General features: G+C 44.8%; 1 protein-coding gene across 1 annotated transcript in view; it reads right to left on the reverse strand.

Annotated features, from left to right (window-relative positions):
* Positions 1 to 11,113, reverse strand: part of KCNMB4 (potassium calcium-activated channel subfamily M regulatory beta subunit 4) — a 34,377-nt gene extending 23,264 nt beyond the window's left edge. The window contains exon 1 of the mRNA XM_048501112.1: positions 10,760 to 11,113. Within this exon, the coding sequence (XP_048357069.1) occupies positions 10,760 to 11,113 (354 nt within the window). The remainder of the gene's footprint in view (positions 1 to 10,759) is intronic.
* Between the last annotated feature and the right edge of the window lie 1,349 nt (positions 11,114 to 12,462).

Consider the following 12,462-nt stretch of genomic DNA (forward strand, 5'->3'; position numbering starts at 1 on the left):
CAGTCTGGCCAGTTTTTTAGAACCTAAAAATGCAATGATGTCATCAGCAAATAGATTCATCTCATAGCAATACCTTTTACATTAGGTGATTCTCTAATTAATATTGCTAGCAGCTCCAATTAGATATTGAATAATAATGCTGACAAGAGGTTATCTTGGTTGTGGTGGGTTTTCCTAACATAAAAAGGTAAGAGGTTGTTTAACACTTTTTGCTTGACTGGTTGAGATAATGCATTGTTTATGATTATTTAAAATGCAGAGTTTAAATTTTAAAGAATTTGAATCTTTAAAATTTTCACCAAATCCAAATGCATCTAAACATTTCACTAGATAATTGTGTTCGACTCTGTCAAAGGCCTTTTCAGCACCTAAGAAAGAAATGATTTAAATTTGGAGGACTTTGCATACTGAATTGGGGTTTAACAACTTCCTTATAAGTGTTGTGGCCATTCTATTGGATATAAAACCCATTTGATCATTCAAAATATATCTGCTTATTATGCCTTTAACTGTATTAGTTAACACTGATGTTAAAATATTATAGTAATAATTAAGAAGACATGTTGGGCAATATTATCAGACATAAGATGGATTTTTCTTTGGTTTAACAATACCTATCATTTTTCACTCTCCCTCTAACCTTGGAAATTTCACATCAGCCAAAATACAATTTATTGCTTCTAATAATGGCACAATCTGTAAAAAGTCTAATAGAATTCCAAGTGTTTTATTCTTTTTTAGACTATTGCCTTTTTAAGCTAATCTGATATAATTTGCTGCTCTAAAACCTGCTTATCCTCTGCTTTTAATTTTGAAATATGGATTTCATTCATAAATTTTACAGTCTTTTGCTCCTTTGGTTCTTGGATGTAAACAGCTTTTTTATTTATTTATTTATTTATTTTTCAAATTTATATCCCGCCCAACCCCCGAAGGGCTCTTTGCTCTTTTAGCATTTGCAAATTCATTTGTTGTTTATTCTAATGTTACTATTTTAATTTTGAATAGAGTCTATCATATTCTGGTCTCTCTTTTTCCTTAATTTATGTGCTAGCACACTGCAATGTTCCAAATAATGTTTTCTTAAATAAGGTAGATTATTTTGTGGATGTGTATTTTCAGCTTTTAGTTCATCGAATTTTGCTCTTGCTTCTTTCAATTTGATTTTTTACGTTGTTTCTCATTTTTTTACTCTTGTTTTTCCATATGTTTAACTTCACATGTTTAACTTCACATAAAAGGGGATGATTTCTTATAAATCAACAAATTTCCATCACTTGGAAATGCTATCTGTATTTCAGCATCCAAGAAAGCATATAACATTTCTCCTTATACACATTACAATCTATAAGCAGCAGTGAGAGCAGCAGTGGCATAGTGGTTAAGAGCAGGCGAACTCTAATCTGGAGGAACCGAGTTTGATTCCCTTCTCTGCCACTTGAGCTGTGGAGGAATTATCTGGGGAATTCAGATTAGTCTGTGCACTCCAACACACGCCAGCTGGGTGACCTTGGGCTAGTCATAGTTCTTCTGAGCTCTCTCAGCCCCACCTACCTCACAGGATGTTTGTTGTGGGAGGGGGGGAAGGAGTTTGTCAGCCCCTTTGAGTTGCCTTACAGGAGAGAAAGGGGGAATATAAATCCAACTCTTCTTCTACTACTACTACTATAACATACTATAACAAGTTAGAACACAGTTTCTATAGAACTGAGCCCAACCTTATCTGGATGCTCCCATTTAGTGTGGGGGCTTCTCACTGTCCATGGGGAGAAAAATCTTCACATGGAAGGAATCACACTAGACTTTAATAAATCAAAGGGGTCCTGGACTCTTTAAAGCTTTATTCCTTTCTTGTTTCCAGGATTGACTCTTTCCTTCCTTTTTACATCTAGAGTGGGACTGATGTTAGTGCAAGGTGTTCAAATAAGTGTGCTAAGGATTACTTGAGAGCATACAGGAACTGCTCTCTAATAGGAAATGAAGGAAATTGGCAAATTCTATTTTTAATTACTTTCTTTTCTGATCCTGGATCAGGACGTATCATAGCAGCTGCCCTGAAAGCCTAATGCTACGCAAAGCAATCCCAGTTAGTGCTGGAGCCACATTAAACAGCACATTCTTCCCACGCACTTGGATTAATGGCAACATTCAGAAGACACATTTTTTCCCCTGAATAATGGTCTCTTTTCATAAAGTAAATATTGTGGCTTTGTTAATATTGCCTAGAGGCATTAGCTGTTACTGCAGCACAAATACAAAACTCTATTAATGTTCAATTAATTAAAACCATAACTTTGCTCATTTCTACTCACTTTTCATTCCAAATAGATGAGGAGAAAGGAGGCTTTCCGTAAAACCATCTGCAGCTCTGCTTGGATTTCTCATTACAGTTAAAAGCTCAAATTTTTGGCACTGAGAACAATCCAGACACTAAAGGAAGAAGCTCAAGACCACAAATCACATTTTCAATACATGAAGATAGGTCATTTTGTGTGATTCAAAGCGTACCTGAGGACCCAACTACACCATACAGTTTTCTCAAGGGTGGGTATCTGGGTTGGGTTGACAGACATGATCTTAGAGTTTTGTGCTTCTCAACCATCAAAGTCTTGGTTTGGATTGAGACTTGTGCTTGCAGGGAGAGGAGAAATTAACCTCTCCCCCCACAGACGCCCTTATCCCGTGATGGTCTCAGGTCCCGTGATGGTCCCAGGGAGGTGTTACGTCCTTTTGGGAAAAATTTACATGCAGCTCCTCCACATACATTTAAGTTTCCCCTAGAAGCAAACAGTAATTTCCCAGGGCCATTTCAAATCAGGAAAGTGGAAAGGAGATTCCCCGCCCCTACATGCTATTATCCAATCCAAACACAGAATTCCCAGTCCTCATCTGTTGACCTAGCCCAGGGTCACACACAGAAAAAGCGCATCATGTATTCAGGTCCCAAGTCTTTCAGCCAACAAGGTAGTTCTGACTTAACTGGGAGGGCCTACACTACAGGCCATTTGCAGAGTCATGAGACAGCACGTCAAACTAAGAGGTAAGTAGAGAAACTGAGTATGTAATATTTCGGGGTAATTTGTGTGTGTGTGTGTGCGCGCGCGCGCGTGTGCTTTCTTGTTCCTGCCCCTGCCTGGTGCTCTGCTGTCATCTTTTTTATATATAAGCATGCCAATGAGAGGTGGGATTTGTTCATACATTAAGCTTCAGAATGTGTTTAGATAGAACCTGGAATACACCACACAATCCATTGCTTGCAGAGCTCCCATGTTAGAAAGGACTGCAGGAGCTGGACTGACCAAGACTATAGCCATTAGCAATGTTGATGGGCTCAGTCTCAGCTGAAACCCTTTAGGGAATGGATAAGCAGCGGCACAAGTGCACTTGCACCAGGTCCTCAGGATTACGCTGCTGAAACACTTGATGCACAACTTCTTTCTCCTTCGTCATCACACCACTGCTCTCCTTCTACTTCAGGATTGCAATTCTACACCTGCTCTGCCTCGTGGTGCCTCTTCTGTACCCATCTGGCTGTTAAGAAAGAAGAGTTTCTGGTTACCAAGCAACTACATCTCAGTTACATCAAGGCAAAGCAGGTTGTTTCTTCCTTTTATATTTTCAACTGAATTTTTTTTTCATTTCTTCTCCACCAGGAAAAAGAGCCAACTGTAATTTCTGTGGAGGCAGATAGTACAGAATGAACAATAGGAAAGTCTGATAAATTAAAATGTACACAACAACAAAAAACTCCCCAAAGTGACAGTCTTATGGCAGCCACCTACAAAGCGCTTGAGTGGTTGAACTCCAGAATGCAAGTATCAAAGGGGCCTCTGTCACTAAAGTGGGAGAAACTGTGTATTACAAATCATCATCATAATTGATTTATATAGCATTTTCCAGTACTCAAGAAGCTCCAGGTACACTTCCTCAGCAATCCTGACACCAAACAGTGATACCCACCCCATTCTGAAAAAAGGGCAGCTGAGGCCAAGAGACGACAGTTTTCCAAAGGCCAAACACAGATGCTAATCCATCAGCTCTAAAAGATGTGAGAAGCTGCTCTGCACAAACCTCTTTTTCAAAGGATGCTGGCAAAAAAGAGACTTCTGGAGGTTATGGAAGTTTCACAAAGCAATTGCCTTCCTCAACATTTTCTTCTAGGCACAAGGCTTCCAAAAGTCTATTGATTCTGTTACAAATCGACTCTGAAGTTACTCACTTGGATATGATCAATGCTCTTGGTCATGAAAAGCCAGTCATTTCCCTTTCATTCAGTATTGCCTTCATCAGAAGCACTAAGCTTGAAATGAGATCATAGAAACACAAAGGGTCAAACCCTCCAAATCTGGAAGATGAAGCCTTCAGAGCTCACATGGCTGATAATGGTCATCATTTTTAATTTATTTTTAAAATTTTACTATGGTCAGGGTTCTAGTTCACCAGACTTTCCTCCTCTGGGTAAAGAACTGAGAGTACAGACTTTCCTTATGGATGAAATACAAGAATTATTTGACTTCCCCAAACAAACCATCACCTGTAGGAATACCAGCTCCAATCAACTTCTGAATTTGAAGTGGAAGAATCAAGAAGGTATCCACACCCCACCTCACTTTTAAAAGGGCATTCAAAGACAGAAATTGACTGTAAGAAGCCAGGCTCCCTCCAGAAGCTTCTGCCAATTTTTTGCTTCATACCAAGGCCAAATCTGCTCCACAAAGGCTATTTTTTTTAACCAGCTGTACCACAGGGTGATTAGTTTTCACTCCCCTCATCAAAGTTGTGATTTTTTTCCAGCTTTTTGTGCTCTAAAATTTTAGAGCCATTTATATCTGACCTTGATTATATTTAGCATTTAACTTCATTCCAAACAGCATCTTATGAACAACATGCTGCTGCAGATTTGGGGCTCTAGACACTGCCATAAATCACAACATAACCTTCCCAGCATTTAAATAAGAAAATTTCCATCTCCAGCCAAATGTAAGGGACAAACTTTTCAAGGAAACTTGTCAAAAGTAGATGAAGGAACTTTGCCCAGTCATATGAACTGGAGGTCTCAAAACACAACCATTCAGAGAAGTTCTCCCAAAATGTTACAAGCATATTTAGCAATAAAGCACCCTAAGCCCCTAGGAATGGCCAGAGCTGAAGATCATAGTGCAACATTCAGCTAATGGCAACTTTGGTGTCTGCTTTCCCTATTAGCCCTGCAACAACTTGGCAGACTTTTCCTCATCTTCCAAATGTTGCAAAAATATCTTCCTGTGCCACTGGGGATGGTTGCAGCAAGGCAGACAAAGGACTGAAAGAGAAAGGAGAGGAAAGACAAGAGATGACTAATGGTGGTGGCCGGGCGGTGTGGGGGGGGGGGGGAGCTGGTGGATTATAGTGCTTAGAGCAGAATCCCTCACTCTGCTGTGGAAACTTGCTGGGTGAGTTTGGGCCAGGCCGAGGAGTAGCAAGGGGGGAAAGCGCCCAGTGCACTGGTGCATCCTCCGCCCCCACCCCACCCTGGAACACCCCACCCCAGAACACCCCTGGAATGCCCCCATGCACCCCCACAGAGTGCATGCCTAGAGCGTCGCTCAACGCCCCCCCCCCCCCGCCCCGGCTCCCTTGGAGCTACACCTCTGGGCCAGGCACACTCTTTCTGCTCTGCCTAATTCACTGGATTGCTGAGAGGAGGAAATGGATAAGGGATGACACTTTGAGTCACCACTGGGGAAAAAAGCTGGGAATAAATATCTAAATAAATTATATAAATAAATCTCAGAGAAGTCAAAAGGAAGGATGGGGGGGGGGGGACAGCCTAGGTCTACACTGTGTTTGGATTCCTAATTTAGTCCCATCCCAATAGTTTAGGACAATATGCCCGTTGTATCTTGACCATATATTCTCAATGGTTGGGGAAAAGAGGCAGGGACTACCACTCAACTCTAATCCTTAACTACTGTTTTTAAAAGGTTTTCCCATTCAGGGACACCCTATCATGGTTCTTGACATGTTCTAGTTCTTCAAAATCACTAAGGTTAGAGAGTTGGACTAGGATCTGGGAGGTACAAGTTCAAAATGCCGCCCTGCCATGGAAGATTGCTGGTAACCTTGGGCAAGTTTCAGACTGATATAGAAAACCTTGGGCAACCTCAGACTGATATAGAAAGGAGGAGGCAAGAATGATGTAAGCTGCTTCGAGTTCCCATTTGAGGAGAATTGAGGGGTGGAGTGAAGTAAGTTCATAGAACTTCTGCTAATCCAGCTATAAGGCTTCTGAGAAATACTGGCAGTCCATTGGAGAACCCACTAATTAAGACTCAAATTCCAGAAGAGCTGGAATGAGTCTGCAAAAGCTGAACTGCAAAAAGCTCTGTGAGTCCTTTTCAGCCAGTCTCATTACTTTATCAAGGCAATGAGCTTTCAGTGGTAATCAACAGCCCATTTAAGGATATGCTCTAGGACATAGGTATAGATCCGGAAGGTGCCTGAGCTAAAAGTGATTTTTATCTACTCTTATGTGCTTATAGCCAGAGTACTTCAAGGAAGTCTCAGCCAGAGGTGGGATCCAACCAGTTCTCACCATATCTCTAGAAGTGGTTACTAATTTTTTCTGAGTGCGGAGAAGGGGTTACTAAAGCAACCTCCCTGCCCAATAGGGACTGGAGGTGCGTGTGTGCTGTTTGAATCCCACCACCATCGGAACCTGTTATTAAAACTTTTGGATCCCACCACTGGCATAGTCACAAGAAAATTTAAAACCCAGAAAAGCTCAGAGTTTTGGGAAGCAGAAGAATGTATTTATGAAACACATGCAGGGTTTTTTCCCCCAACTCATAAAACTGTTGTGACACATTGTCTCCACTTGTACAGTGCCTACCTCTCTCACACACAGGTTCAGGGTTACAAGTAGGTCAGACTGTCACACCTCACTACACTTCTTGCCTCTTTTAAAATCTATAGAGAGCCATGACCATTTCACATCTCAGTTCCTGTCTCTTACTCATAGAGACATCAGCTGACAAAGTAGCCCAGCCCCGTTTAATAACAGGCCCTCACTGAACCACTTCACAGAGTTATTGAGGTTGGGAACTCATATACTGTTGAATTCACCTGCTGCCACAGTTTATTCATTTCCTATAATATATATATGGATTGTGATCTTAACTCATACAAGTACTAGTTCACAAATCTATTTGCAAAGTGAATGCTCTTTCTTATATACAGATGAATGTATATACATGCAGAATGTACATCCATTTGCTGTACATGGGTACAAGGAAAGGTACAGAATATTTGCTGGGTGCATGACAGAGCGATCTGTTTTAAAATCTTCTCGCATGCACCCATCACTCAGGGTGCACTCTCAGCTATTGATTTGTCATCTCCATGTTATACAAAGGACAGCAGAAAGAGGTGTTCCATCACCAGAGAAAAAGAAACAAGGTCCTCCTGCTTTTATATCACTATTATTAAATTTTAAGAGATGTTTTATACAAATCCCTCAATATCATACGTGAAATTTGTGAGATATTTTATTACCTCATAAATTTCGGCACACACTCTTAGTACTGTTCTATACAACTTTGTTAAACTTTCTGGCATGACAACTTACTTGCACAGTTGATCACAAGGTGTCATGCAACCGCACCAAAAAATCCCAAGGATACAGCAAAGAATTTACAGTGGCAAAGCAATGAACACATGTTTCCAAAACAGATGCCTCACACAGGAAAACCTAAAAAGTAGTACCTAACTGGTATTAAGCTGCACTCCTACTATGCTGGAAAGAAGATGCAAAAATGGATGCCACTAAATTGATACTACAACAACAGATAAGTCCCTCCACCATGTAGACGCCTCAATATCTTGGCCTCAAGATTAGCCCTCCCCTTCCTGCTTTTTGCACGCAGCCTGATGAAGATCTCTGTAGAACTCATACTACATTATTTTCATTGCTCAAAAAAAGATATTAGATGGCTTCTGCCTTTAACCATGGAGTGACTCTGATATCTCTTTTTATCTTTCTTATTTTTGGCGGGAGGGTAGGGTAGGGGGATCTTCACAAGAAAACCTATCAGTGTGCCAACACCAGCTGTGCCTCCTTATCAAGCATAACCTCTGGTTTTGTTGTTCTTATGAAACTATGCTGAAGGCCAGCAGCAAGCAAACTCTTTTATTTAATTCTAAGCAGAAAGGCATTGTGCTCCCTTGGCTAGTTTCCTGATTCCTATTTCTGCCAATAGCCTTTCCCTCTTTCTTTCTCCCCTCCATAGAACTAGAAGACCAGTTGCATCTAAGGCGGCTGCACTGCTTTTGAGTGACACCACAGTTATTGCATTGGGTACCTCACAGAAACAGCTGCCGAGTTCTGCCCTGGTCAGTCATCTGGGCCTTTGCCATCCCTAATAGATCCCATTGCTTCCAGATACATCCTTCCCTTAAATTGAGTAGACATCTTAATCAAACCCAACTTCTTTTCACAAGCCATAACCACTTTGATGCCAAACTCTTAGCAGGCATATCAGCTGCCAAGACAAAGGAAAAAAATGGGAAGAAAAAGGACTCATGGGGCACTTTAGAAATTTGAGATCTTTATGACTAATGCAATGGAAAGAAGCCAGAAATGATAATGAGGACTTGGAAGTAGCTGGTAGCAAGTCCTCTCTAGAATCAGGAGAGCTGGGTTCAAATCCCTATGATGGAGAGAACAGCAGGTAGTTTACTGGTGCTCAGGAATGGTGCCGGATATTGCATTATTGTTACAGCTACAGCCATCATTCGCAACTGGATCTTCGTGTGTGGACATGCTGACCTTTCAGAAAAGACTGCTTCAGAGCATGTGGTCTGGGATGCAAACTCATTACTATGATGTTGTCTATTGATTTCAGGGGGGGAGAACAGAATGGTGTCTGCCATGATTCATGTTATGTCAGAAATTTGAGTGTGGAGCATTTGTGTGCAAATCTGCTCAAGGCAACTGTGCTTGGTTCAGCAAAGCCTACATCTGCCCTGGACTCACTAGCAGACAGCCAGTCACTGCCTCTGAAATTCATTTCTCTGTTTGTAAAATCAGAAAAGTTTTACCTCCCAGAGTTTTATTATTACTGCATTTTATCCCTCCCACCCTTACTCCACAGCAGCAATCCATTTTATCTTCACAAACCTGTTGGGCTAATTAAGCAGAGTGTGTGTGACTGCCATGATTGTGCTCACTTGTCTTAACAATAGTCTCCCCTTCTCCATTTTATCCTTGCATAACCTCTCTGAGGTAGGACAGGCTCAGTGGGTGACTGGGCCGAGGTCACTAAACAAGCTTCCAAGGCAGTTTGGGGGTTTAAATCCTGACTTTCCAGATCCTAGTCTGGCTCTCTAACCACCACGTCACACTGATTCTGACAATAAAGGAAACACAAAACCCAAGTGATGATTGTTACTTCACATATTCCAGCACTAAAGACAGACTCTGCAAGGAGATTTGACTATGGAGCACAGTGGAGGGTGGGACTTCCCTTGGGAATTCCACCTCCCTGTAGAATTTCAGCAGGTTCCCCTCCTACCCCCGCCCCCCAGCAAGATTCTGCAGAAACTCCCATTTCTCCACCACTCCTCAAAGGCACAGGTGTCACTAGTCTTGGCAAGGTCTAGCCCCCTTGATAAGGTGGAGAATCTAGTTAATAAAGGCCATACTTCATGCAGGATGTACACTGTGTTCTGGGCTGGGATGCCAGGGCCAGTGCTGCTAGGAGGGATGGCTGGCAAGCTTCTCTCACACTGTGAAGAAGCCAGGAGATTTGCCAGCTGTCTTTGATCCCAAAACATCATAATACACACCTCCCTGAGTTGGAGTAATCACGGAATCCGAGAGATGGACGGGGCCAGGCAAGCCATCTAGTCCAATCCCCTGCTTAACGCGTATCAGCCTAAAGGATCCCTGCCAAGCACTGATCCAGCAGCTGCTTGACAACTTCCAGTGCAGGGGAGCTCACCACCTCCCTAGCCAGCCCATTCCACTGCTGGTGGTGAAAAGTGTGGTCAAGTCACAGGTGTCTGATGAAAACTCCCATAAAGTTTTCAAGGCAAGAGACAGCTGGAGGCGACTTGCCACTGCCTGCCTCTGTGCAGGCTGAGAGAGTTCTAAGAGAACTGTGACTTCTGACAGAACAGTGACCAAGGTCACTGAACAGGCTGAATGTGGAGGGTTGGAGAACTGAACCTGTTTTCCCACGTCAGAACCCCCCACTCTTAACCATCACACCACGCTGGCTCTCACTGCTGAACTACTCTCACTGTAAATTTAAAAAAAAAAGGATAAATCCTAATGTCCAGCAAGCATCTTTCCACCTGTACCCATCATTGCGAGTGGGGCCCAGCTTCCTGCCCTCCTCTAAGAGACAGCCTATCAAATACTTAAAAGGGCCACGATGCCTTCTCTGTCAACTGAGCGGTCCCACCAAACCTCTCCGAGCCACCCCGCGCCCAACCCAGCCACCGGCCCATCTGGGGACCGGGATAGCGCAACAGGCGCTGTCCTCCCAACTGCTCCGTCCGCTCAGCAACACCGCGCGCGGCAACCATCCGTGGGAACACCACCGGTTCCTATCCTTGCCTGCCTGCCTTCCCTCCCCAGATCAGGATGGGGGGAAAGGGTAAAGGATCCAGGAGGAGGCCCAAAGCAACGGCATGTTGGGTTTAAACTTCGTAGTTGGCAACCAGAAACAATTTGCGCGACCTCCTCTTCACACACGCCTGGAGGCACTCGGCTTACCTTGGGGTTGGTAAGGAGCTGGTGCTCGTCCTGGTGCAGCAGCGCCCGGGCGTTGGACTCGGAGTTGTTGACGTAGATCTGGAGGCAGGGGTACAGGGAGGTCCCCTTGCAGTCGGCACCGCACGTGAAGGTGCACTCGAAGAGCTCGCCGATCTGCTGCACCGACAGCACCGTGCAGTTGGCCGCTTTGCCTTGCAAGTCCTGCAGGGCCGGGTTGAGCCAGCAGAAGCCCAAGACGAAGAGCGACACGATGCCGGAGACGATCAGGAACAAGCCCAGCCGGATGCTTTTGTCTTCGGCCTCGGTGTACTCGTAAGCCACCCTGATCTTCGCCATCGCTTCGCCTGAGAGCATGGGAGGCGGGCGAGGAGGAAAGCAACGCCGGTCGGCGGGCAACGAGTGCCGCCCGCGCCCGCCAGGGGACAGGCGAGAAGCCCGCGGAAGAATCACCCGCCGCCGGGAAAGCAAAACAAGCAAGCTCGGAGAAAGAAGCTGCCGTTCAGTCCGAGCTGCGGGGCTCCCTGGCCGGAATCCAGCCGCGGGAAGGTGCCTGGAGCCTGGGGAGGGCGTGCCGCCCCTTCTCGGCTCTCTCCCGCCACCTCGAGAGGCTGCTGCTGTCCCTCTCCGCGCACCTCCTCCCGCTCGGGCGAGAGGGCTTCCCCGCTCCCCCCGGCTGGCTGCCGGCCCCTCCGCCTCCCAACATCCGCCCCGAGGTAAGCTTCTTAGCAGGTTCTGCCCTCTTTCCCCTCCCGCCACCTCCCTGCCTCGGTTTGCCTGGCGGGGCTCGCTGTTGACGACCGGAGGGGCTGAGCCAGTGGATCAGGCGGCAGCATCGCCTCCCCTGGCCGCCGAGCTCATCTCGGGTTAAAGCCAAGGGACAGCTTGGCCCGGGATTATCCGTCCCTGGCGACTTAAATCCAGGAAGAGCTTGATTGCGAGTTCTGATTAAGAGCATCGGAAAGCCAGAGAGAGAGAGAATATCTTGAATGGGGGCAGTGCCACGTGCGGTCTCATTCAAGCGCCTGCAGGGGAATCCTCGCTGGAATTGAAGCAGCACGTGCGCGCCGGGCACTGGCCCTGGGTTGGTGCAGGACGAGCACAATTTAATGGGGATTAGAGCAATCTCATTCATCAGTTTCTTCCTTCCAGGTCTGCAGTGGTCGAGAGAGGGACCGGAACAGATTCGCTCGGACTGAAGACATTTGCCATTTCAAAATAGAAGCGGAAGCGCTAGCAGAAGGAACAACTTGAAAACAGTATGCAACCCACGAAGTCTGAGATGTTCTGGAAACTGATGGCTCGTTTATAAACTGATGACTCTTGTATGCAGATCACACAAGAAATGCCTAGGTGCCTATTCTGGAGAAGCGACCATCCGAATATGTAGTTCTCTCACTGTTACAAAATGCGCACTGACAGAAGGGGGAGGGGAAGCAGATTGTTAAGGTCTGCTGATGTTAAGGTCTGACTTTGCCTGCATAAATTACTCAGGACTTTGAGAAGGAGATGGGTTTTTATTCTGGCCAGGGTTAGTGAAACCTGTTTTGCACTACAAGGGTTTTGCACTATGTAGACTTTGCATAGCCCAATCCCATCAGGCTGGTTTAAGGCTGGTCCAGAATCCCCCACAACTTTCCTCTTTTCCTCAGCCTTAGGCTAGAATTAATGAAGAGAATGCAGTTTCTTTAACAAGCAATCACCAT

This window comes from Sphaerodactylus townsendi, linkage group LG06, assembly GCF_021028975.2.
Source record: "Sphaerodactylus townsendi isolate TG3544 linkage group LG06, MPM_Stown_v2.3, whole genome shotgun sequence".
Lineage (NCBI taxonomy): Eukaryota > Metazoa > Chordata > Lepidosauria > Squamata > Sphaerodactylidae > Sphaerodactylus > Sphaerodactylus townsendi.